Raw genomic sequence first — 26494 nt, 5'->3', positions numbered from 1 at the left:
CAAGTGATTGGGAAGACCAAAGCCTGTATCAGACGCACCTTAGTTTCCAGAGAGACACCATTGCTCTTCAGTACTTTGGAGAGGTCCCTAACAGCTAGGACAACTTAAGTCACCCAAAGCCCTGAGTATCCGGTCTGACTCACTGAAGTCACTCCTCTTTCCACCACCAAAAGCCACTGCTCTGTGAGACTATTCTTCCCGTAAATCAAAAGTCAAACCAGTAGAGCAAATTTTTGACAGTCTGGTAGCACCTTTTGTTAAAGAGGGTATTTCCCCTATATTTAATGGATTTTACCTCTTTGCTAAAGGTCAATTGTCCATAGGTGAATGGATTTATTTCTGAGTTCTCAATTCTATTTAATTAGCGTGTGTACTTGTGATACCATCACCACATTGCTCTGATTAGAGTAGATATGTATCAGCTTTTTTTTTTTTAATGTATCAGCTTTTGAGTTTAGAAAGTGTGAAGCCTCTTATTTTGCTTTTTTTTCTTCTTTAATATCTTGTTGCTTATCTGAGGTCTCTTTTCTGTATGAATTTTATGATTACTTATCACAAATTTTGTTTTTGTACACAGCCTTTTTGACACAACCTTGCTTGCTGAAACTGAGGAGAACCTGAAGCGCCTGCTGCAGAGTGTCAAGGACTGCAGCCTACAATATGGATTGAGACTCAATGTCAAGAAGACAAAGATTCTCACCACTGGACCAACTGACAGCATCAGGATGGATGGTGAAGAGATTGAGATTGTTCACAGCTTTAGTTTGCTTGGCTCCATAGTCAACAGTCTTGGCACCAGCAGCCAGGAAATTAAAAGGCGCATTGCCATGGGAAAGTCTGCTGTTAGGGACCTCTCCAAAGTACTGAAGAGCAATGGTGTCTCTCTGGAGACTAAGGTGCGTCTGATATAGGCTATGGTCTTCGTAATCACTTGTTATGTATCAGAGAGTTGGACAATGACCAAGGAGGATAGAAGGAGAATTGATGCCTTTGAGCTGTGGTGCTGGAGAAGAGTATTGAGAATACCATGGACTGCTAGGAAAACAAACAGATTTGTCCTGGAAAGGGTTAAACCGGGTGGCTCCTTGGAGGCAAGGATTCTGAGGCTCCGTCTAACATACTTTGGACATGTTGTGAGGAGAGACCTTGGAGAGGGACATCATGCTTGGAAGGGTGGAGGGACAGCGCAGGAGAAGAAGGCCCTCTATGAGATGAATTGATTCAGTGAGTGGGATAATTGGGATGGGAGTGTCAGAGGCAGTGCGATTAGCACAGGACAGAGCGGAGTTTAGGGCTGTTGTACATAGGGTCGCTATGAGTCACAAGTGACTCGACGGCACATAACAACAACAAACAACATCACAAATTTTTGAAATGACAGTGTCTAAATAAAGAGTGCATTGTAATTTTAGATTGCTTTTCGTAATATTGCCATTTTTGTCTTCCGATCAGACAGCAAGGTATATTTTTCCATTTATTTATGTTGATTTCTTCAGGTTTCTAATAGTAGAATTTTATTGTTATCTTCATATAGTTTCCTTGGATCTCTGGCTAGATTTATTCCCAAATATTTCATATTTTAGTGATTATTGTAAATTATATTATTTTTCTTATTTCCTTTTCAAAGTTATCATTGTTTCTATAGAGAAGTGAAACTGATTTTTTTTATATTAATTATGTGCTCAGCCATTTTGCTTAATTGGAAAACTAAAAAGCAAGAAAATGAATAAAGATTGCCCATCTTTCTCCTAAAAAAAAAGTCAAACCAGCTGCCATCGGGGTGCCCGTGATTCCTGGGGACCCCATGTGAAGAGCACAGCTACATGCAGAGGGTTCTCAAGCCTGTGACCTTTTGGGAGCAGATCACCAGGGCTCTCCTCTGTGGCACCTCTGGGTGGTTGAATGCCTTCACAGTCTAAGGCTTCACCACTTGTATGACCCAGGGACGCTTTCTCAGACTCATTGCCGTCGGGTCAGTTCAGATCCTAGTGACCCGGCACAGCAATAAGAGGTCCGCTACAGGGGAGGACATCAGCTTTGCAAAGAGCCTCTCTCTGTGCACCACGTGGTCACTTTAAGCAAAAGGAGGCTCAGAGTCCTCGTCTGTCACTTGGGAACAGCGGGGCGGCTGAGGGCTGAATAAAACCACCTAAAAGAACCTCTAATAGAAAGAATACTGAATGACTAGACAAATGTTTCACACAGGCCTCCCTTCCAAATACTTTCAGATATTATCTCATTTAATCCCCAAGGTGGATCAGTGATGGCAACGACCTTAATAGCAATTAAACACTAGTTGTCTAATCTTTATAGAAAGAGTTCTTTTCCTCCCACAAAAACTTGAGCTGGACTCAAACCACCAACATTTCATTTAGCAGCTGCACACTTAACTCTCTGCATTGCCAGAAATATCTTATTTAATAAAATTGCTATGTTTCAAACTTTAGTCGGTTTGGCTCCACGGTCAACACTCTTGGCACCAGTAGCCAGGAAATAAAAAAACGTATTGCGATGGGAAAGTCTGCTGTTAGGGACCTCTCCAAAGTACTGAAGAGCAATGGTGTCACTCTGGAGGCTAAGGTGCGTCTGATACAGGCCATGGTCTTTGCAATCACTTGTTATGTATCAGAGAGTTGGACAACGACCAAGGAGGATAGAAGGGGAAAAGATGCCTTTGAGCTGTGGTGCTGGAGAAGAGTATTGAATGTACCATGAACTGCCAAGAAAACAAACAGATTTATCCTGGAGAGGGTTAAACCAGGCTGCTCCTTGGAGGCAAGGGTTCTGAGGCTCCATCTGACATACTTTAGACATGATGTAAGGAGGGACCGGTCCTTGGAGAGGGACATTATGCTTGGGAGGGTGGAGGGACAGCACAGGAGGGGAAGGCCCTCTATGAGGTGGATTGATTCAGTGACTGGGGTAATCGGGATGGGAGTGTCAGAGACAGTGCGATTGGCACAGGACAGAGCAGGGTTTAGGGCTGTTGTACATAGGGTTGTTATGAGTGGCAGGTGACTCCACGGCACATAAAAACATGTTTCGAAAAAACAAAACAAAACACTAGGTGTGAAGCACACTCTTACCCATGGTGACCCCACAGTGTGCCAGGCTAGAACTCTATAGGGTTTTCACAGGTGATTTTTCTAAAACAGGCCAGGAAGTAGCCAGGCCTTTCCTCTGTGGTGCCTCAGCAGCTGAGTCTCCACCGTCTGAACTATCAGCTACGCTCTGAGTGTTGTCTATGGGCCACATGCTCTCTGTGCCCTGTGTCTCCCGATTCTCTCAATCACCCTCTGGAACGGGTGTTGTGGCGTCCCTGTTTAAGAGGTGCTAAAATCCAGGCCGTGACTCGCTCAAGATGCCCAGGCCAGGGTTCAGAGTCCACGCCGTCATCACCACTCCTGCCCACGGCCTCTGCCCAGCAGCGAAGTCCTGAACCGAAACCCCACGTGTATCAATTCCGACTCAGGACAGCCCTCTGCTGGCCGTTCCGAGGCTGGGGAGTTAACAGGAGAAAGAAGACAGGCCTTCTTCCCCGAGATGGGTGATGGTCTTAACCGCTGAGCCTTTGGGGGAGCAGTCCAACACTTAAGCCACTGCACCACCACACCACCTGATTTGCTAAGTCTCACTCTCTGCCCTCGAGTCAGAGCTGACTCCCAGCTGACTCTCGTGGGCTTTCAGAGGGTATAAATCACAAAGGAGAAGGCCCATTTTGGGGGCTGCTGGCAGATTCGAACTGCCAGAGAGACACCACCCTTGTGTTGGGCACAGCTGCTCACTGAAGACTATGCCACCTGCACACAGGAGGAGACTGCCCGACGTTCTCCCACAAATCAGCTGGGGGACTCGAACCGTGTGCCTCTGGGTAGGGAACATAACTCCTCACCACTAAGCCATCAGAATTCTCTACAGGCATTGTCGTTGCTGTACTGTTGAGTTGGAACTAACAGCTGACTGTCCAGCAAGCTTTCAAAGGCAGGAAACTGCATAGGGAGAGCCTGCTCATTCTTTTCTCACGGAACAGCACGTGGATTTGAACTGCATGCCTTTGGGTCGGCAGTGCAACTCCTTACCACTGAGCTGGCAGAGCTCCCTACCAAAGTAGATGGTAGGTAGTTATTTTGGTCCCTTGGGGAGAAACCAAGTCCACCAAGGATAAGCTTCCTGAGGTCAGCACCCACCCTCCACCCCGATGTCAGAGTCCAGGCTTCTTGGCTCTGAGCCCCGACATTTTATCTCACAGTCACTGACAGGTGGATCTCCAGGGCTGGGACAGGAGGAAGCTGTGGGGGCTGGAGGGCCTGGAGAGGGAGAGAGGCAGGGAGGCAGCTTACCAAATTCCGACTGCATGCCAGGATAGATGATCCTGAACACGTAATCCGTGGCCTCGTCATCCTCCTTGTCTGAAGACGTGGACTCGGAGGACCCTTGAGGGCTGCGCTTGCGAAGTTTGGGGAACACTTTGCCCTGAAAGGACAGGCCCCCACTGCACAGTTCCTGGCACAAGCCTGCTTCACCCCACAACCGGCACAGCCCAAGCGTCAGAGTGGGTGCGCGTGGTCCCCACGAAATCAGAGCAGTCCACAGGCAAGCACAGAAGACCCCAGCCTAGCGTCCTGCGTCCACTCACCTTCCCCCGCTGGGACCAGAGGGGTGGGTCCAGCTGCCCGTGGGGGAGCAGCCCATTCTCCAGGCACGAGAGGAACTGCAGCAGGTGCCCCCCTCGGGGGAAGCGGAAGGGCGGCCGCTGGATCCCGTCCTGGCTGACCAACACCACTGTCCCGCCGCTGTCCACTGCCGCCAGTGCAGACCAGAGAAGATCAGTGCAAAGGAAATGCACCCCCCCAAGAGATGCCAAGCTGGGAGGCCAGGGGCTGTCTCTACCTCGTTTGAACCTTTCTAAGCCCACCCACCCCTCACTTCTGGCTGGAGAACTGTTGTTGTGAGGTGTATGGAGTCAGCTTCGACTCACAGGGAATCCACATCCAATACCCATAAGGAGATGCTGTTACAATCCCCATATTATAGATGGATAAACTGAGGCCAAAAAAGGTGAAGTCAGTAAGCTGAGGTCACACGAGTCAAACAGGATGTCCACCACATTGGTTCGTAATACTAAAGAGCGGGCAGGGGACATGCAGGGATCCAGGAGGAAGCCCCAAGCCCCCCCACTTGCCCATGGTCCCCACCTTGCTGGTGGCAGTGCAGGTAGACAATCTCCTCCAAGCGGATGGTCATGGCGTAATCCCAGTAGACGCTGGAGAAAGGAGGAGAGGTAAGTCTACAGGAAGTGGCCTACACCTGCCCACCCCAGACAGGAGAGGGTCCCGGAGGCCGGCAGAACACCACTCATGGGCTGTTCTTTCCTCCTCCTCAAGGTAGCTCACCAGGACCCACCTGCCTGGTAGCTATGTCCTCTTCCTCTGGTGCCCACACCCAACTCTCCCCTAGAAAAGGAGGTTCCCTTTTCCAGGCACGTGACTGAGAGACCATCCTCTACACTGTGGCCCAGAGCATCGTGTGTGACCATTTGACCCAGGTCTGCCCAATCAGCATATTTCAAAGCGGGGACGGAGAAGCAAGGGAGGAGGTTGAGAGAACTTTGCCAGTTGCTGGCTTGTATAAAATTTCTGTCTCTGGGTGCTGTTTACACTGGACACTGCCTGACTCCCCTACCCTAAGATTCTTCCAGCAGGTTCTCAGCCTTCAAAGAAGCCACCACAACCAGGTAGAGGCGTAGGCAGGGGCAGGGCATGAGGTCTCTCTCCCCAGGAGAGACACCCCCTTGTGCCAAGGTCAGGAGATCCAGAGTCTCTTACCTCTTCTCATAGTCCAGGTCCCCCACAGACCCGTTCATCAGCTGGTTGGGCGTCCACTTTAAGGTCATGATGTCAGCTGTCTGGTGTAGGGACAGGTACCCTGGCACAGCTTCCATGTCGTCCCTCTGCAGAGAGAAGGGGGGTGGCTCGGGCCTGACCCGGTGGACAGGGGTCCCAGACCATTTTGCTCAGGGACACATACCCAGAATTCCTTGGGGCCATTGTGAGCTGGGAAGCACCCTTCATCTCCTTCTAGGCGGCTACACCGTGCAAAACCCTTTACAGACACAAGTCCAGGGTGGCCCCAAAGGGCAGCTGTAAAAGTGCCCCTCATTCAACACTTTCACAGCCATACCCCCATCTCAAAATAAGGAGTCCTGCAAGATAGAGACTCTGTCTCCCTCACTATGCCCCCAAAGCAAAAGGTGTATGTGACAGCACGTTGGCCAGCCTTCAAAGAAAAAGAAGGCAGGTTCCGCTCTGTCCAGGCATCAGACAGTTCCCAGAAGCCCCTGCTCCAAACACCACACCATCCTCCTCACTCAGCAGACAAATATTTCATCCTCTTGGAATTGGGGCGCAAGACTTGTCAACCACTTTGTTTTACCTCAAGAGGGTAACCATGGGGAGGGGAGTCACCAAATTCCCAAGCATCATTCTTTGAGGAGGGAGCAAGCCTGGGGTGTCGCTCCACCAACTTCACCCCGATACAGTCAGGAGTACCTACTGTGTACGGAGTATGGTGCAGTCTTCACACACTGTCTAAACTCAACCACACATGTGTATAATCCCCTGATGGTGTATAATGTACCAGTCTTTCGTTGATTTATGCAATGCATTTTTTTCAGGTTTTAAAGTACCTGCAAGGAGGATGTGGCTTAAAAGCTGTGACATTTCACACTGTGACATCAAGGTCATGGCTTGATCCTCTGCAGAGTTGGTCACAGCTGTGCATATGGCAACCCTTTTCAATTAAGCTTTGCATATGGTTTTTACTTTGGGTTTTTTTAATTCTTTTTTTAAACCATATATTTTATTATTTTGTGTGTGCGTATACCGTCAAATCAAATTTGACTGGTACAGGAGGAGATTGTTCCTCCTTCTCTAGCAGAGCATCTGGTGGATTTGAACCGTGCACCTCTGGGATTGCAGTACACCTTCTTGCCACTAGGCTGCCAGACTCGCCTGGTTTTTACTTTGTATACAGACTTCAAGTGCTACTCAAAATAATTTTTTTAAAAAGGATGAACTCATTTTGCCTTGAGTGGAAAACTGTGTGTGCAAGGCTGGGAGGTAGAAATCACTCAATAGTCTGTCACTGGTATGTACGTATGTATGTAGGCATGTATGTAATAGGCATATACCTGTAATTATATGTGTGTTGGACCTCTGGTGCTTAGTGGTAAGAAGCTGTGCTGCCAACTCAAAGGTGCATGGTTCCAATCCACCAGGTGCTCCTTGAGAGAAAGATGGGCCATCTTCTGTGTGAAATACCACCTCTGAAAACCCACTGGAGGGTCCATTATTTAAGCTGGTTCTGTCTCGATGGCACTCAACAACAACAACAACAACAATAATAAGAATATAGGAGGCACAGTCTACAGAGCTCCTCTGAGGTAGAAAGATGGACAATCTCCTTCTGTGAGATTCACAGTCCAAAAACTCAACTGAAGGTCAGCTAGGAGTCAGAAGTGACCAGATGGCAATGAGCTGAGTGTATATAGGGATATATATATTCATAACTATGCATCAGAGAGCTGGATAATGACTAAGGATGACAGAAGAAGAATGCCTAAGAATTGTGGTGCTGAAGAAGAGTCTTGAAAATACCAGGGACCACCAAGAAAACAAATAGGTCCGTCTTAGAATGGAACCAAGTTTCTCCTTGGAGGCTAGGATTTTGAAGCTCTGTCTCACATACTTTGGGCACATGGCCAGGAGAGATTGGTCTTTGGAGAAGAACATCATACTCAGAAGGGTGAAGGGACAGTGCAGGAGAGGAAGACCCCGAAGGAGGTGGACTGACACAGTGACTAGGGCAATGGGGGTTGATGTGTCAGAATAAGTGAAACTGGCTCAGGACAGGGCGGGATTCAGAGCTGCTGTACATAGGGCCACTATGGGTCGCAGGTGACTCGACGGCATATAACAAAAACAACAACATACATGAGTATGTAGTTATGTGACTATATTACACATATTCACACACAATATATAACACAGGGCATGCAGGAACAGTGTGGCTACTCCTGAGGTATCACTTATCACCTCATGGGATTTGTGTTTTTTGGGTTTGAAGGCTTAGAATCATAGTCTCATGGGACAACCCAATCAATTGGCATAATACAGTTTATAAAGTTTACATGCTAGGTTGGTAAACAGTATCTGGAGTCTTAAAATTTTGTGAGTGGTCATCTAAGATACAGCTATTGAATTCTACTCATCCAGAACAGAGAAAGGTGGAAAGCAGGGAGACCAGTCTATGGGACAAAGAGTTCACACATCATGACCTCATCTACACAGAGACCCCAAGACATAGATAGTGCCCAATGAAGGCCAATGATTTGGATCAGGGCCACAGGAGATAGATCCTGAGAGAATGGGGCAAACCTGTAGAACAGAAGAGCAAATTTCTAAAGCAAATCTAGACTTACTTTTTCAGCTGGACTAGAGGGCTCCCCAAGACAACTGTCCTGAGATTCCCTTTAATCCTTGAGTTGAAGCAGGTCCCTAAGGTCACCTTTTAGCTAAACAACCAATTGGCTCAAAAAAGGAAAGAACATCACCTGCTAGTACTGTGATACGAGGAAGCTAAGCATTCAACAATTACATTAACAGAACCAGAAAGAGAGAATGGAAGGGGACAGGGAAACTAGATTAACAGAAACAGGACAACCAGAATGGAAATATTGAGAGAGTTACTAACTGTCACCTTCTTCCCTACAATGTGGGGCCAGATTCCAGGGGAAGAACCTTGCCCGCACCCAAGCTGGACTCTCACCGGCTGAACCAGAACGTTGTTCTTGCCGTAGAGCAGGGTGGCACGGGAGTTCTGGTGCAGGGACTCCACATAGTCACGGGCGGAGAGGGAGGGCCGGTCGTCCATGCTGCCACTTGAATGCCTCTTCTGGATCTGGAAATGTGGGAAGGGATTTCCCACACAAGGCCTGGAGTGGCCCTCGTTGGCCCCACCTCATCCCCCAAGCCTCTTCCACGTGCATGGCCTGTGTCCCACCCCCTCCCAGCCTGCCATCGTCCCACCTGCACTCACACAGAGGGCCGGACGCTTGGTGGGCGAGTCCTGGCGCAGATGCGAGCTGTGGATGCGGTGCCTCTGGACGAGCTCATCGGCCGAGGGATCAGTCCAGAAGTGATCCGCGGTCTTCATCTTGGTGTATTCCAGGGCGCAGGGCCCCACTGCAGAGCACAGCGGAGCTGGGAAACCAGTGGGCCTGGGAAGCCCACACTCCCATCCACCCACCAGCTGGGCCGCCTGGTTGACCTGCTCTCACCTGCCAGCCAGGTGGGATGCCCCGTGATCTTAGTAAGGAGTATAGGAACAAAGTCCCAAGAGAAAGAGATGGGGAGCTGGTCACACTGGCTGGATGAGGGGTGAGGCCAGAGACCCTTAGGGAGGCATCGGAGACTCCTGGGGTATCTCTGAGCCCCCACAAATGCTCACCCAACAAAGACGCGAGGATGGGGCCGTCCACGGGGTCCATCAGGAGTGCTTCCTTCTCGTAGTATTTACTAGCAAAACGGGAAAGGAACGCAGATTCGGACAGAGCCCAGCAGAGGGTCAGTCACTACCTTGTGGCTAAGAGCAGACACAACTGGGTCCAATCCCTCTCTTTGTCCCTGAATTACCTCTCCGAGCCCCAGCTGTCCTTCTATAATACGAGGATAATAACACTCTACATCAGGCCGTTGAGAGGATTCTTGAGGGGGAGAGAACGGGGGGAAGGCACTTGGCACTCAGCTCAATATTGCTACATAAGCTTGAGTCAGAACTGACTCCCAGCTGACCCTCCAGCGGGTTTTTAGGGACAGTTAATCACGAGGTTACATCCCATCTTTCTCTCATAGAATAGCTGGCAGGTTCAGATCGTGTGCCTTCGGGCTGGCAGCGCACCTCGTAACCACTAGGCCTCCAGACCTCCTGACTGTTAGCTGCCATCAACTCAAACTGCTGTGACCCACAGGGTCTCCTGCTGGGTGATCTTTGAAAGCTTATCACCAGGCTTTCTTCGCACCTTAGCCGGGAAACTCCACTGAGCTCCGTTCAGCGTCACAGCAACATGTATGTAGACTATCTACAGATGGGTAGTGGTTTGCACGACGCACATGGCCTGGGACCTGAACCTGGTTCTCTTGCATGAAAGGCATGAATTCTATGACTAGCCATCACTGACCTCCAGATCTCAAAGCTTACCCATAAATCTATATAGCTTGTGCTGATACAAATATTTCTGAATCCTGTCAAGCTTTCAAACTATGTTTTTGGGTGTGTTTTTTTTACTGATATTTTAACAAAAGTTTACAGAAAACTTGGATTTCCATTTATTCATCGTTGCACATTTTCTTCCCCACCCACAATTCACTTTTTCTTTAAAAAGATTCTTTCCTTGTTACACAATTTCCTCCCTCCCCCTTCCCCCAGACCACTTTGCTATGCACCTCTTATTCCGAAATGTGTCATGCAAATAATACATAATCATATATTTCTTTGAGGCAGTTCTCTTCCTCATCTATTTAAATGCAATGTTTATTATTTATCCCCTCTTTTCAAACTACGTTTTTGTTTTTAATGTTTAAAATTTTTTCTTTGTCCACTGTCAAATCAGATTTGACTGGTACAGGAGTCCAAACTATGTTGTTAAAAATAATTTTCAAATCATTTTCCCTCCCATGTGGGGGAAGAAAAAGAAAAAAGAAAGTAGCACTCAACAAGAGGGTGCAATTCCCACTCAGGCCAGCAGGCTGAGGCAGGGCACACCCAGGCTGGTTCTCACCTGCTGTTTTCCACAAGGTAATGCACAATTTTGTCCAGGACCTTCTCAAACAAGGCCGTGCGGATCCACAGGTGTTTGATGGCAAGCGGGGACAGGTTGGGCAGCTTTGGCAGCTTGCGCACATTCTCCTGGAGGCCCTGGATCTGGTTCCTCCTTTAAGACCAGTAACAGGGTGACAAGAGATGATTCAGAAAACAGAAAAATCTACAGGACTCACACACAAATGGGAAAATGTGCGACCAGAGAGCAACAGAGGCCCGGGTCGCTCCAGCGACTGGATTGCTGTGCTGTGAGTCAAATCCAGCTCATGGCGACCCATGTGTTAAGGCTGTAGGACCCAGAGCCATGGTAGTTCCTTGTCTGTATGAGATGAGACAGCCAGGACTTCTCGTCTGTGCTGCTGCTAGGTGGGTTCAAACCGCCAACCATTCAGTTACTAGCTGAACAGAGACTATTTACTCCACCCAGGAATCTAGCAAATGAGTAGAGTTGGGAAAACATCAGGCCCCAATATGAATGAGCTGCTGGTTCTGCGGCCTTGGGACCATAGTCCTAGGGGACATTAAGGTCAACTGACACAACACAGCCCACAAAGGTAATGTTCTACATGCAACCTCAGTGAGCAGTCACTGGGGTCTTAAAGTTTGAGAGCAGCCACCAAAGGTGCAATCACGGGTCTCTCCCAGTTTGAGACAAAGAAGGAAGACAAAGAGCAAAGATGCATGGGAACAATTCATTCAGAGGACTAATGGGCCTCACGGACCTCAACTCCCAGCACTCTGAGACCACAAGGATAATGCCATCAGTGACTGCTCCAAAAGGATCACAATAAAGGTGTTGGGCAGAGGAGGGTGAAATAAAGAAAACTAAAAAGAAAAAAAAACATTTTAAAAGGCCAGACTTACTGGTCTGACAGAGACTGGCGGAACCTTCGAGACCAGATTCAACCCTTCGCGACCCTTTGAACCTGGAACAAAACTCACCCCTTGTGGCTCAATTTTCAGCCAAACAATAGAGAGACCTCTTCTGTTGTTGTCCCCACTGAATTGACCACAAGTCATAATGATTATCTATAAAGAGCAGGCCTGACCCTTGCTCTGTCCTGCACCGTCCCCACCATGCCTGCTATACTCAAGCCTATTGCTATAGTCACTATTCAATCCATCTCGCTGAGGGCCTTCCTCTCTTGCTTTTCCTCTACTCTTCCAAGTATGATGGCCTTCTCCAGCTGACTTCTCCTGGCAACATGTCCAAAGTATATGAGATGGGGGTTCATCCTTCTGCCACTCTAAGGAGCACCTCGGCTGCACATTCCAAGATATACTGGTATGTTCTTTTGGTAGTTATGGGATATTCAGTATGTTTCTTCAACACGTAACGATAAGGTGATCAGTAACACCAGAGAGGTATTCATTCCTTAGAATAACCAACCACATAAGGTCAAAAGAGCAGCATTTGTCCAAATGTAAAGCCCTAAAGGCAGGAACAGGTAGGACTGGAGGATTAAGGGAATTGAGAATCATAAGGAAGAAGGGGGGGATGTCATTACATGGTGGTGGTTGTTACATGCCGTCGAGTTGTTTATGACACATAGCGGACCTAGGTACAATAGCCTTAAACCCTGCTCTATCCCTTGCAATTTTTGTGACTCTGACACATCTATCCCCATTATCCCAGTGATGGAATCAATCCATCTCATTCAGGGTCTGCCTCTCTTGTACTGTCCCTTCACCCTCCCCACGCATGACGTCCTTCTCCAAGGACTGATCCTGCTTTGCAGTATGTCCAAAGTATGTCAGATGGAGTTTCAGAATCCTTGCCTCCAAAGAGCAGCCTGGCTTCACCCTCTCCAGGACAAACTTGTTTGTTCTCCTTGCAGTCCATGGTCTATTCAATACTCTTCTCCAACACTACAGCACTAAGGCATCACCTCTCCTATCATTCCTAGTCATTGTCCAGCTCTCTGATGCACAGCAAGTAATTGCAAAGACCATGGCCTGTATCAGGCACACCTTAGTCTCCAGAGTGACATCCTTGTTCCTCAGTACCTTGGAGAGGTCTCTGACAGTAGACTTTCCCAACGCAATTTGTTTAATTTCCTGGTTGACAGTACCAAGAGAATGTAGAGCCAAGCAAACTGAAGCTGTGAACAATCTCAATCTCTTCATCATCCATCATGATGCTGCCAATTGGCCCAAAGGTGAGAATCTTTGTCTTCTTGACATTGAGCCTCAATCCATATTGGAGGCTGCAGTCCTTGACCCTCTGCAGCAAGCGCTTCAGGTCCTCCTCAGTTTCAGCAAGCAGGGTTGTGTCATTTGCATAACGCAGATTTTTATGAACCTACCTCCAATCCTGATGCCACACTTCTCCTCATAGAGCCCCAGCCTCCCAGATAATCTGTTCTGCATACAGGTGGAAAAGATATGGAGATAGTAGGTATTATAATTCCTGTTTTAAAATAAAATGTGTATAAATGTTGGGCAGAAAATAAATTTCATTGATAAGCTTCCACTCAAATCACAATTTTAAAAAACGATCATAAGGTATCCAACATCTGGTGTGCTGAGAGATGTTGTTAAACAGAATCTTGAATACACTGTTAATTCTGGCAAGCCAGAATTTCAGTCTCTCTCTCTCTCTACCTCCCTCTACTCTTTTCTCCTTCCCACCTTCTTCTTCGTCTTTCTACTGCAAAGAGACGCTGCTCAAGAGAAGTCCCAGATTACAGATCCATCAGTGGCTCCCAACTGCCTTTAGGATAAAGTTCAAGTTCTCTAACATGACAGACAGGGTGCTCCTGGCCTTACTCTTGCTCCTCTCTCTTCTTAAGGGGTGAGGGTGGACAGAGAGGAGTAGACTGGGGGTGAGCGTGGTTATCTGCCAGGGACAGCAATCTGCAGACACCCGAGGTGCTTCCTTCTGCGTTCTCCTCTCCTCATCCTATTCCTGGGCTAGTCCCTTATCTTTATATCATTGTGTACCATCAAGTCAGAATTGACCCATAGCGGGCTTTCAGAGGCAGTAAATCGTATGGGAGATTTACTGCTCATCCTTCTCGTGGAGAGTGGCTGCTGGATTCGAACTGAACAGCTCGTGGTCTCCAAATAGGCAACTCCTCCTCCAAGAAGCCCCGCCTGACCAGCAGGAGGCGCCGCTCCTCCGTATTCTCTCAGCCTCGGGAGCTGGCAGGTTCACTTCTCCTGTGTCTGCTCTCCCGAGAATACGGCCCTAAGGCAAGAACTAAGGAATGGAATAGTTCTTATTGGTTTTCATCACCCCCTCTTGGCAAGTCCCCATCGCACACTGCTTATGCCTTCAGCCCACATCAGTCCACTAATACATCAGTCCACTAATGTGTGTGCTCTAGTGATTCCTGACCCCATCTCTTCTTTCAGCCTTCCACCCTTCTCCCTCTCCTTTTTTTAAAAATTTTATTTTATTAATTTTAGTGAACATTTAAAGAGATTTTGGATTTCCATTCATTCATTGTTGCACTTTTCTCCCCTCCAAACCCTCCCTCCAGTTCTCTCCTCTCTTTGAAAAGTAAAAGAAAAATTCCTTCATTGGTATACAATCTCCCTGCCCCGAGTACACTCCACTATGCAACCTTCATTCTGGACTCTTGTGATAACTATAATACCCTATCATATATTGATTTTAAATTGTTCTCTCCGTCATCTGTTTCAATGGAGTGTATGTAATCTATCCAGTTTTTCTCAGTCTTACCCCAACCCTGATGTCAGTCCCATTCTACAACAGTGGTACAACATAGTATTTGTCTTTTTGTGACTGAGACATTTCACTCAGTATAATGTCCTCCAGGGTCACCCATTTTGAATAACACTGATTGAGTTCCTTGTTTTTCAATGCAGCGGAGTATTCCATTGTGTGACTATAGCACAGCTTCTCTATCCATTCGTTTGTTGACGGGCACTTAGGTTGTTTCCAACACCTTGATATTGTGAACAAAACCACAATAAACATGGGTGTGCATATATTTGCTTGGGTGGCAGTTATGATCTCTTTGGGGTATATTCCCAGTAGTGGAATTGCTCGGTCAAATGGTATTTCTATTTGAAACTTTTTGAGAAAGCACTATACCACCTTCCACAGTGGTTGTACCATTTTACATTTCCACTAGCAGTGAATAAGGGTTCCAGTTTCTCCACAACCTCGCCAGCATTTGTTGCTTGCTGTTCCATTAAATTTTGCTATTCTGACTGGGGTGAGATGATACCTCATAGTTTTCTCCCTCTCCTTTTAAGCTCTTCTACATATCCTGTTCCTATTTGTTAACTGCAATAACCAAGAGTTAATTTCTTTTTAAAAATACTTTCTGAGTGTCTATTACATGGCAAGGGAACCTGGGTGACACAGCCATTGAGTGCTCGGCTGTGAACCAAAAAGACTGCTGTTAACTCTCGTCACATTGGAGCTGACACCGGGCTGACCCTCCAGCAGGTTTTCACAGGCAGTAAGTCACATGTGAAATGGTCTGTGTTTCTCCCGTGAAGTAATGGGTGGGTTTGAATCATGCATCATTGGGTTAGAAGCGCAACTCCTTACGACTATACCACCAGCAGCGCCTCTTAACCAAAAGGCTGGTGGTTCAAAACTCCTCAGCCTTTCCCTGAGATAAAGACAGGGAGTCTTGTTTTTTTAAAGAGTAGAGCCTTGGAAACACTCTGGGATAGCTGTGCTCTGTTCTACAGAGTCTCCCCAATCCAGAATCAAACTGATGGCAGGGAGTGTTCAGACCGTGATACAGGCAAGGACTACCCACCTCTCTGCATCTTCAGGGCCTGGCACAGAGCCCTGAAGCAGGAGGGCAGAGCATCCTTCCAAGGAGCTCCTGGCAGAGAGAACTGATGGTCTGCTCATCGTTCATGGGAATGCTGGAGGCTTATGTTTAGAGGCACCTCGGAAGAAAGGCCTGGCTATCCGTTTAAAATAAGGGGGGGGGAAAGCCACAAAACATTAAAAACCCTCTGGAGCACGAGTCTCCTCTGATATACGGTCACCGTGGGTTGGAGGAGGACTGTTTTTCATTTGTCTGTTAAAGGTGCTTTTGAATGACAACATAAATGAGTGAGTGAGTGGCTCTCTTTTACCACCAGTTAGAAGAACAAGCCCCAGAAAGAGAAAGCTCCCTGTGAGTCCAGCCCTCTGAGACGTTACCAGGAATTCCCTGGGAATTTAGCACGTGAACTGAGCACTGCTCTAAAGACCATGTGGCTGAGAAGTCAGATTTCCAAACAGGAGCCCACAGGGCCATTCCTGTGCTCTGCCCACTGTGGAGGCGGGGCCTACAGTGGGGCGGGGAGAAGGGGAGGAAGAGCAAGAGGACACACGGCTGGTGAACAGAGGTGCACATGCCCTTCTCTCCTTCCTTGCCCCACACCAACCAGTTTGCAGAACTCAGGCTTGTTTTCCCCGTGAACACCAAGCACAGCTTCAGGACCCTGTGAAGCGGCTGCTGGGCAGCTAATGCCACCAGCAGGGGTTGGAATCCACTTGCCATCCCTGATGAGGCCCAGACTGGGGATCTAACTGCATGAACAGGATTAGGAAGTGAGTCTAATGAAAAGGGCTCCGTTGTATCCACTCAACCCAGGAGCCTGGTCCTCCTAACACTGAGACACAAGAGTTGTGCCATTTCTCATTTAACATTGCTTCAAGGGGGTTTCAGCTGGAGGACCCAGACTCTGGTCTAAATGGACAGAGACCACAGCAGAGAGATTCTGCTTTGGTCACAGGGAGCAGAGTTCACTCAACAATTGCTGTCTGGCTATTTTTCTGATAGACTGCATCCTTCAGAATAGAGTGCATCTCAACATCTAGAAAACACAAATCCACAAACATGAACCAGTGGACAACATCATGCTGTATGGAGGAAACATGGATGCTGTTTTTATTTTACTTGGATCCACGATCACTGCCTATGGAGGAAGCATCAAACAAGACACCAAAGAAAGCACTGCATTGGGCAAATCTATTGTTAAGGACCTCTTTAAAGTATTAACGAGCATGGATGTCAGCTTAAAGACTAAGGTGCATCTGACTCACACCATGATATCTTCAATTGCTTCGTATGTATGTGACAGTTAGACAACAACGAAGGAAGAAGACTGAAGAACAACTGACGTCTGTGAGTTGTGGTGTTGACTAAGAGAACTGAATATCTCAGGAACTGCCAAAGGAAAACCAAATCTGTCTCAGAAGGACTGCAGCCAGAGGGAGGACGGTGAACTCCTGCCTCACATACTCAGGTCATGTTGTCAGGAAGGAAGGGTTCTTGGTAAAAGACATCATGCTGGAAAGGGTAGAGGTTCACGGAAGGAAAGGAAGAGCTGTAAGGAGACGGACTGACACTGATTGCAACAAAGGACTTAAACATAGCAGCATTTCTGCAGGTGGTACAGAACTGGGCAAGTTCAATCTTGTACAAGGGTTGCTATGAGTGACGTTGTCTCATTGGTACCTAAGAGCAACAGGCACTGGCCCAGACACTGGTGACAGATGAGGAATAAGACAAATGGAGTCCCTGCCCTCAAGCAGTCCAAGGTCAAGGACACAGTTGTACAAATGAAGAAACTGATCACCACCGATTACTGTAACAACTGGGTGATGTGAAGGAGAATTTGTGTGGAGGGTAAGGGTTTTAAATCCGAACAGCTCGGGGAAGAGTTGACCAATGAGACAATCCCTTGTCACAGGAAAGTGGAGAAGGACGAGCCAGCTAGAGAGCATGTGCAAAGGCCCTGAGGTTGAACAAAAAGCCTGGCGGGTTTGAGGAGCAGAAAGGCTGGTGGGGGCTGAATGGAGTAGGTCCTGGGGGTAGTGCTGGAGCTCAGAGAGGGCCTCGCAGAGTCTGGGCAGGAGTGTGACTGTCCCCTGAGGCCTGTCCTTGCTCACCAACCACCCAGCGCCGTACCCCTGGGCCTCGGCAGGAACTCACGTGCTCTCGATCAGCTGCTCCAGGTCTTGGACTTTGCGGCTGAGCTCCTCGGCCGGCGGGAAGCTCTTGCCCACCTTCATGAAGAGAGCGGCGATCTTGTTGCTGCGCAGGAAGCCGGCTGCCCGCCGCCGCAGCCCGTGCAGGACGCACGCCTCCACGGCCGCTGCAGGGACACAGGGGTGAGCGCTGTCCTGGCCACACGCCTACAGCACCCTGCCCAGCTCACACCATCAGCCAGAAGCGGGCGCCTTGGGGCACCGGGCACTTCCTTTCCCTGCCGAGACTCACAAACATGACAACAGGGGTGCAGAGTCAAGTGTGTGCACCCTCGTGGAGGGAGAGGGGTCAGGAGTGGACCCCTGCCCATGATCATCTCTGTAAGTCCACTTACACCCACACCAGGGGCTTTGGGAAATACTGCCCTCTTAGAAACACTCCAGTTTTCTCATCTGTATAATGGAGACAGTGTAAACACAGACTTCAAAAGTCACTGTCTGGAGGATCTAAGAAAACGAGGGGTCCAACAGAGAGCACAGAACCTAGCACGTAGTGGGTGCTTTATGGGTTAAGAGCCATTACCAATGTGGTTACAACAAACAACATTTACAGACCTCATTCAATCTTCGCCACAGCTGCGGGGAAGAAAGGAAAAACATTTCCATTTCTTAGATGTGGAAACTGAGGCTCAGAGCGTGAAGCAAGGTGTCAAGGGCCACTCAGCACGTAAGTGGGACCCAGGTCTGAGCTGAAGGGGTGAGGCTAGCAGCTGTGCCTTCAGCTGGGACCCCGGAGGGGAACAGACCCTGGAGGGGAAGGTTCAGTTGTGCAATTCCCATTTCTCTGCTTCTCCTGGAGGCCCTGCTCTGAGAAGGCAGCCTGGGGGCTCCAGTGAGACCTTTGCTGTGTGACCTCATGCAAATCACTTTTCCTCTCTGTGATGCCATGTTCCCCACTGGGAAACGGGGTTCTGTGCAAGGTCTTCTGATTTCTGGCATTCTTGTTCTTAGGTGCCATCAAGTCACCCACACCTCATAGTGACCCTATGAATGACAGGTGGGACCCCTGCCCCGTCCTGGGCCGTTCTCGCTGTCACTGGTAATATTCACGTCCACTGTTACCGCTACTGCGTCAATTCGATATTTCTGAGCATCTTCCTCTCTTTCCTCACCTTCCACCCAGCAGGATGCCTTTTCTAAGGACGTGATGATCCTCTTGACAACATGCACCAAGTAGGGGAGCCCAAGCTTCACCGTCCTTACTTCCAAGGAGCAACCTGGTTGCACTTTCTGATGTTTGTCTTAGGTGCTGTTGAGTCGACTATGATTCCCACAACTCACAGACGTCAGTTGTTCTTCAGTCTTCTTCCTTCATCATTGTCTAATTTTCACATCCATATGAAACAATTGAAGATATGCACCTTAGTCTTTAAGCTGACATCCTTGCTCATTAATACTTTAAAGAGGTCCTTGACAATAGATTTGCCCAATGCAGTGCTTTCTTTAGTGTCTTGTTTGATGCTTCTTCCATAGGCAGTGATCGTGGATCCAAGTAAAATAAAAACAGCATCCATGTTTCCTCCATACAGCATGATGTTGTCCACTGGTTCCGAGTGACCCTATGCCCTGTCCTATCCTGTGCCCTCCGCATCCTCTCGGATCTGTTGGAGGCCACTGTCACGGCCACGGTGCCAGTCCGTCATGCGGAGAGTCTTGCTGTCTTTCACTGGCCCTTTACAGACATGAGCTCTTCCTCCAAGAACACAGAGCCACGGCACGTTCTGACGACAGGCTCTTCCCGCTGCTACTCTCAGGCCTTGTGATGTTTATCTGACTTCTCACACAGCAGGCTAAGAGCTCACACCAGGTTGGGGGTGCTGTGTGCCCTCGAGTCGCTTCTGACTCCCCCACATGGCTTTGTAGAATGCAGTCTTTCCAGGGACAGACGTCCAAGTCTTTTCTCCACGGGGTGGCTGGCGGGTTCGAACTGCAGCCTTCTCTCTTGGTTCGCAGTAGATTAGCCATTGTGCTTTCAGGGCTCCTTGCTGCTATGCTCCAGATGGATAATCACTGTATTTTGCAAAAGCAAGTTCACTACTAAGTAAGCTACTCTTTACTAGACACCTGCTGGAGGCCCAGGCGGGCTACGGTCGGCCTCACTGAATCCCAACAATGGAACCCCACAAGGGAGTCACTGGCACGTCACGGAAGAACCAACCAGCACCCCCAGGGCTCAGGTTGCAGCCAAGGGCATGTTATGATGGGGGCTGAGAAGTTTTCACCTACTGACTTGTCTACAGTGATTATTTTCTTTTTTTAAAACTATAAAAAATTTTATTATTAATTTTTTTAATGAAAATACATTTTATTAATTACACAAAATTATATTTACATTCATTTGAGTAGTGTGTGTGTGTAAATATCTATATATAGCATATATATAGACATAAACAGTAGTTGTTACAAAAATTTTATTATTTTTTGTGTGTGTACCGTCAAATTGGATCTGACTGGTACAGGAAGAGATTGTCCCTCCTTCTCCAGCAGAGCATCTGGTGGATTCAAACTGCATACCTCTGGGACTGCAGTGCAGCTTCATGCCACTAGGCCACCAGAGCTCCCTGTACAGTGATTCTTTTCGAAGAAATTACTTGATGGGGAATAAATACATATATATTCTATATTGCCTTATCTGCTTATCTTTCTCTTTCTCACTGCTATAAACTCAAGACTGACTCATAGCTGACCCTCCAGCAGGATTTCCAAGGCTGTAAATGTCACAGGAGGAGACTGTCTATCATTCATTTTTTTTAAAAAAAAATTTTTTATTTTTATTGTATTATTTTTTCACATGTACCATCGAATCAGATTTGACTGGTACAGGAGGAGATTGCCCCCTCCTTCTCCAGCAGAGCATCTGGTGGATTTGAACTGCGTACCTCTGGGATTACAGTGCAGCGTCTTGCCACTAGGCCACCAGAGCTCCCTTCTATCGTTCTATCTAAGAACAACTGGTGGATATGAAGGGCGTGTCTTTGGGTCAGCCCCACTAGGCCACCAGAGGCTTCTGGCTGTGGACGTCTTACTGATCCTCACAGTCGCTTCCACACATGATGCTCTGAGGCACCATCGAGTCCACTACAACTCGTGATGACCCTGTGACCAGCAGATCTGAACCCTGCCCTCTCCTGCCCCATCCTTATCAGCTCGGATAAGCCCATTGTTACAGTCACCGCGTCTCTCTTCGAGGGTCTTCCTCTCCTCTCTGACCCTCCACCTCTCCCTGCACGATGTCTTTTGCCAACGACAAGCTCCTCCTGACAACATCACCCAAAGTATGTGAGATGAAGTCTCACCGTCCTTGCCTCAAGGAGCAGCCTGGTTGCACCTCCACCAGAACAGACGTGTCTGTTCCTTTTGGAAGTCCGTGGGCTGGTCAGTACTCATTTTATATGCATTTCATCGGTTCTTACTGAAGTAACTTTCCTATCCAAGGTTTGCAAAGCAATCGTCAATTCTGTCTGGCAATGGCTTCTTAGGAGCAATGGACAAAAGACCTCTCGAGATTCTTGAAAAACTCAAGCAAAAACTCATTGGTATTGGCTCTGATTCATGGCAAATCATGTGTGTCAGGTCAGAAGACAGCAGAACCATGGGGTCTTCAGTGGTGGAGATATTTCGGGAGTTCACCAATAGAGCTTTCCTCTGAGTGCCTCTGGGGGACATAACCCACCAGCCTTGGAGGTAGCAGCCAGAGGCTTCTGCATCTTCCTTCTGCCAGCTCTGCGTGGACTTTTATCAGCGTTAGAGAACTGCTATCCTTTTACTACTTTCTAGTCCTCTAAGTCTTTTAACACAGAGCTCTTGTGGCTTTGTGGCCTAGAAGTCACACTGACAATCCTAAAAAGGGCAGGTCAAATCAACTAGCTGCTCCGTGGAAGAAAGATAAGAAATCTCCTCCTATGCAATCAGTAGCCTCTGAAAAAAAAAGTAAGGAGCTGTGCTGCCAACCCAAAGGTATGCGGTTCAAATCCACCACCTGCTCCATGGAAGAAAGATGACCACGTCCTCCCACGTAATTTGTTGCCTCTGAAAACCCGCTGGAGGGTCAGCTATGACTCGGTTCTGACTTGATGATCCATAACAATGACAAAAACTCATGGTTGGGTCAGCCAGGGGATGATTCCAATTCAACAGCACACATCATCATCATCATCGTCAACATCACTAACAACAATCCTCTAAGTGTTTTAGTTGATGGGTGTGCAATAAAGTTCTGAAATGAACAGGCATATTCTTCATTTGCAAATAAAAACGTCCAGGATAAAATAAGAACTCTGGGCTTGGATTTAGAAGTAGGATTTGTGTGACAAGTATGCTAAAATAGATTGTATACGTAACGCAGAAGGAGGATGGCCCTCTGGAGACGTGAGGGTGTTCAAGTCACAGGCATTGATTGCGTTCACAAGGTCGTGCGCCCACCATCTTCACTCAACTCTAAAATCTTCTCATCACCTCAAATAGGAGCTCAGTCTGCATCAAGCAGTAACTTCCTGCAGCCGCCTCCTTCTGGCCCCTATGAACCACTAATTGGTTTCTGTCTCTGTCCATCTGTCTGTCTACAGGCTCTGTGGACGGCAGTGGAGGGTTAGTGGTGGGGTTCAACTCCCATCTTCATTGCAGGAGAGTTGGCTTTGATTTCGCTCCTTGGGTTTGACGTGGCTTTGACGTGATTCAACGCACCCCAGGGCATCTCTGCTCATCAGTGGAGACTTGCGTGTTGCAATGATGCAGGACAGGTTTTGGTACGGCCTCCAGACCGAGCCAGACTAGGAAGAAAGGTCTCCTGAGGTCCCTCCAAAGAGCAGCCAATGGAAAGTCAATGGATCACAGTGGTACGACCTGCTGCTCTACATGAGGTTGCCAGGAGCGGGCACTAACTCCAAGGTGCTGCCCACTACAGGCACGTCAGGGAAATGACGCGATCCACTTAATCCCCCCGATGTACAGCAGAGCCTCGTTTGGACGACTTCATAACAAGTCAGTTGTGACACAGACAGAATCTCTGTTGGCTTTTCATTTTCATAGTCTGTTACAAGACAGTGTTTCTGAACAGTAAAACACAGAACATCTAAGAGTGACTATCCAACGAGCATCAGCTCAAACCTCAACGTGTAGCCATCTAGTTGGAACTGCCATCTAGTTGGAAGCAGACCCTGCAGTGAGTTTTCAGAGGTAGTAAATCTCACAAAAGGAGACTATCCCTCTTTGTCCGGCTGGTGGATGGGCACTGACTGCCTGTTGGTTGGCAGGGCAACTCCTTAACTACAAGGCCACCACAGTTCTCTTCTAAAACTGTAACATCAGCAAATGACACACTTCATTATATGTGGCACATATTTCTCATAATCTATATAGAGTCATGAGTGGTTTGTTGTAACTAAGGTATGATGTAAGTTGGGGGACATAGTTATATTTTAAAAGCATACATCATTTTTAAAATAAATTTGTTTAAAGTCATCAAATGAGGATGTGGCTGGAGTGGGATTTGATCATAAGTCTGTGTGGCTGCAGAAGAGCTGAAGTGAGTGTTATCAGCAGCCCCCAAGGTCACAGCGCATTGAGGCCTGGCCATATGGTAGTTCCCTCAGCCATCTGGCAGAGGCTGATAGCCTGGCTCAGGCCTCTCCACAGAGCCCAGGTTGCGAGAGGGAAGCTTATCCTCATTTAGAAATTTTTCCAAGAGGAATGAAGGGGGGGTGAGACACTCCCACTTCCATGCACACACTGACTAAGCCGGATCCTGACTCGAGAGACAGGCGCAGTGCAGGGAGGCTTTGAGCATGGACATGCAGGAGGGACCTGGGAGTGTGGTTATTTCTGGAACCTTGTGAAAGAGCTGCCAGGCGGTCTGAGTCATGCTCTGAGCCCTGGGCCTGTCTGCCTGCTGAGACAGCTGGGCACAATCCCTCCGGATATGTCATTGGCTCTTAGCTCCTTTTCTTTTTAAAGCCCCCATCCATACACCCCCTTGACTGACAGCCTTGGGCAGGGAATGGAGAACACTTGGCTCTTGTCCTTGATGGTGAGCGTTAATGTTGGCAGAACTTGTGTGCAGAGGAAGCGAACACCTCCGGCATGAACCATGGTCACCTCTTCATGAGGTTGTTTAAGTCCAATAGTTACGGAGTTGATTCCAACTTGTGGCAATCAAATATTTGCAAGGTAGAACTGTGCCCCAGGGGGATTTCAACTTTGTGATCTTTTGTCTCTCTCTTTTTTAACTTTTTCTTGCCTGAGAGCCTCTTATTTACAGTTAGGACCTGGAAGTTGAGGCCTTTTTTATTAGCAATCTGTTTGGTCTGGGAGCCTCTTATTTAAAGCAGTTAGAACCCAGGAGTCGGGCCTTTCTAGTTAACAATCCGTTTGGTCTGGGAGTCTCTTATTTAAAGCAGTCAGGACCCAGAAGTTGGGCCTTTCTAGTTAACTCAACTCTGTGATCTTTTGAAAGCAGATTCCAGGCTCTCTTTCAAAATCCTTCTGGGTGGCTTCAACCCACCAAGCTTTCTGTTTGTTGTAGGGCTCTTCCCTTGTCCCATGCACAGCACTCAAAGGTGTCATCACATTCCAATGAGTTGCCTGCAACTCTAGCTCTTGACCTTTCCTCCTGTGTGATTTACAGCCTCTGAGAACCCACTGCAGGTCAGCTACGTGTCAGTTCTGACTTGACAATACACAACAGATGCATGCAGGAAGTTCTGGTGGCCTAGTGGGTCAAGGGTTCTGTTGCCAAGCCAAAGGCAGGAGGTTCAAATCCACCAACTGTTCCACTGGAGAAAGATGGATGATATTTTCCCTCATGGGATCTACACCCTCTGATAATCTGCTGGAGGGAGGGTCAGCTGAATTGGTTCCAACCTGACCCAACTGCACATAATAACATAACAGGATAGGAATGTGAAAGCTGGACAATAAATAAAGAGGGTCAAAGAGGAATTGATGCTTTTGAACAAGGATGTTGGTCATGACTATTGAATACACCACAATAGATTCAGAAGGGCAAACAAATCTGCCCTGAAGTACAGCCAGAATGATCCTTAGAAGTCAGGCTGGTGACACTTTGACATACACTGGACATGCTGTCGGGAGGGGCCAGGACCTGGAGAAGGGCATCACGCTTGACACAAAGGGTGGTCAGAGAGAAAAAGGAAAATTCTCCATGAGACAGGTCAACACAGCAGCTGTAACAATGGGCTCCAACGTGGCAGTGACGGCGAGGAGGACACAGGGACAGAAGTGCTTTGTTTTGGTGCACACAGGTCACTGTGAAGACATTCCCGGCTCCTTCATGGGCTTGTGTAAGTCATTTCTAATGTCTGCTCCATATTTTTCCATGGAGTACTTTTGGAATCTGAAAATAACTACAGTGTTAAAAAGAAAAAAACCCAACAACAGTCCTTGGGCCAGTTCTTAGAGGCAGGTCACCAACAGGGCACACTCACCACAGAACGAGATGGTGTGGCTGCTGTCTTCGTGGACAAACTTGCGTGTGACGGCCTCTTCCATGATCTGCTTCACCTGCAAGACAGAGGAGGCTGTTGAGGGGAGACTTGTCCCAGAGCAGGGTGCAGAAACTCCCCCCAATAAAAGATCCCTGACACCTGGAAAGGGCTGCCTGATCCCTATTCAGGTTGTCTGCAATATCTGCCTTCCTGTCCCCCCTCCCCCTCCAGTGTCTCCTGTAGGTCTGAGGCCTGGAGGAGCTATGAGCTTTACATGGCTCCTTTTTTTCCAGGCTCTCTGCTGTCCTTGGAAAAGACATCTTGCTTGGACAAATGGAGGGTCGGTGAAGGAGAGGAAGACACCCAAGGAAATGGACTTGCCACGGTGACTCCAGCAATGGGCCTGTGCATGGTGGGGACTGTGTGCAGGACAGGGCGAGGTTCCTATCTGTTCACAGGGTCACTGCGAGTCACAGACAACCTGACAGCATCTAATAACATAACACTATCCATGCTGTCTAACAGAAGGAGTCACACCAAACGTCATGTCTGACCCTGTTACCCAAGGGGTCCCTTCCCACCATCCCACTGCCTAGCTGAGCTCCTTCAAAGCACCTCGACTTTGTCTGTCTCTTCTCGCCACCACCTGTCTCTCACTGTTTACCGTAGGCATCTTTTAAAAATTTATTATTAATTTCAGTAAAAATTTACAGAGACTTTGGATTTCCCTTCATTCATTGTTGCACTTTTCTCCCCTCCCATAGGCATTCTATGTGTCGTGAATATGCTTGAAGCAATGCCAGGTGATATTTCAAAGACCAGCAGGGTTGTCTGTGATGGGCAGGTTTCCACAGAGCTTTAGACTAAGATGAGGCAGAAAGGCCTGGTGACCAGCCTCTGAAAATCAGCCAGCAAGAACCCTGCGTGTCACATAAGAAGGCTGTGGGACACGGGGCTGGAGGACAGGCCTGCTGGCTGGAAGGCACGCATGTGAACAATGTCCACACTAGAGCAGATCCACAAATGTGGCTTGTGTACACAATCAGGCATTTCTCTCTATTATATGTGACGATGCCACGAATCAGACGTGACATCTGACAGCGGTCCGCCACAACCCACCACTAGAATGTAAGTTCTGGGAGAGCAGAGGCTTCTGTCTTGTTCACAGCTGTAGCCATGGAGCCTAGACCACGTGTGC

At 48.1% G+C, this 26494-nt stretch overlaps 1 protein-coding gene across 4 annotated transcripts in view; it reads right to left on the bottom strand.

Annotated features, from left to right (window-relative positions):
• SGSM1 (small G protein signaling modulator 1) overlaps positions 1–26494 on the bottom strand; it is a 94069-nt gene that overhangs the window by 43126 nt on the left and 24449 nt on the right. For all 4 annotated transcript variants that reach the window (XM_006890460.1, XM_006890462.1, XM_006890461.1 and 1 more), the window contains exons 2-11: positions 25297–25372; positions 17799–17961; positions 10838–10990; positions 9508–9575; positions 9097–9242; positions 8827–8958; positions 5826–5950; positions 5196–5263; positions 4637–4800; positions 4341–4473 (exon numbers count right to left, since the gene is read on the bottom strand). In XM_006890460.1, coding sequence (XP_006890522.1) covers positions 4341–4473; positions 4637–4800; positions 5196–5263; positions 5826–5950; positions 8827–8958; positions 9097–9242; positions 9508–9575; positions 10838–10990; positions 17799–17961; positions 25297–25360 — 1216 coding nt within the window. In that variant the 5' untranslated portion in view covers positions 25361–25372. The remainder of the gene's footprint in view (positions 1–4340; positions 4474–4636; positions 4801–5195; positions 5264–5825; positions 5951–8826; positions 8959–9096; positions 9243–9507; positions 9576–10837; positions 10991–17798; positions 17962–25296; positions 25373–26494) is intronic.

The sequence above is a fragment of the Elephantulus edwardii genome, unplaced genomic scaffold (assembly GCF_000299155.1).
Source record: "Elephantulus edwardii isolate Elephantulus edwardi_28Jun2011 unplaced genomic scaffold, EleEdw1.0 scaffold00089, whole genome shotgun sequence".
Lineage (NCBI taxonomy): Eukaryota > Metazoa > Chordata > Mammalia > Macroscelidea > Macroscelididae > Elephantulus > Elephantulus edwardii.
Note: the sequence above shows the minus strand (reverse complement) of the source record. Positions and strands in the feature narration are given on the sequence as shown.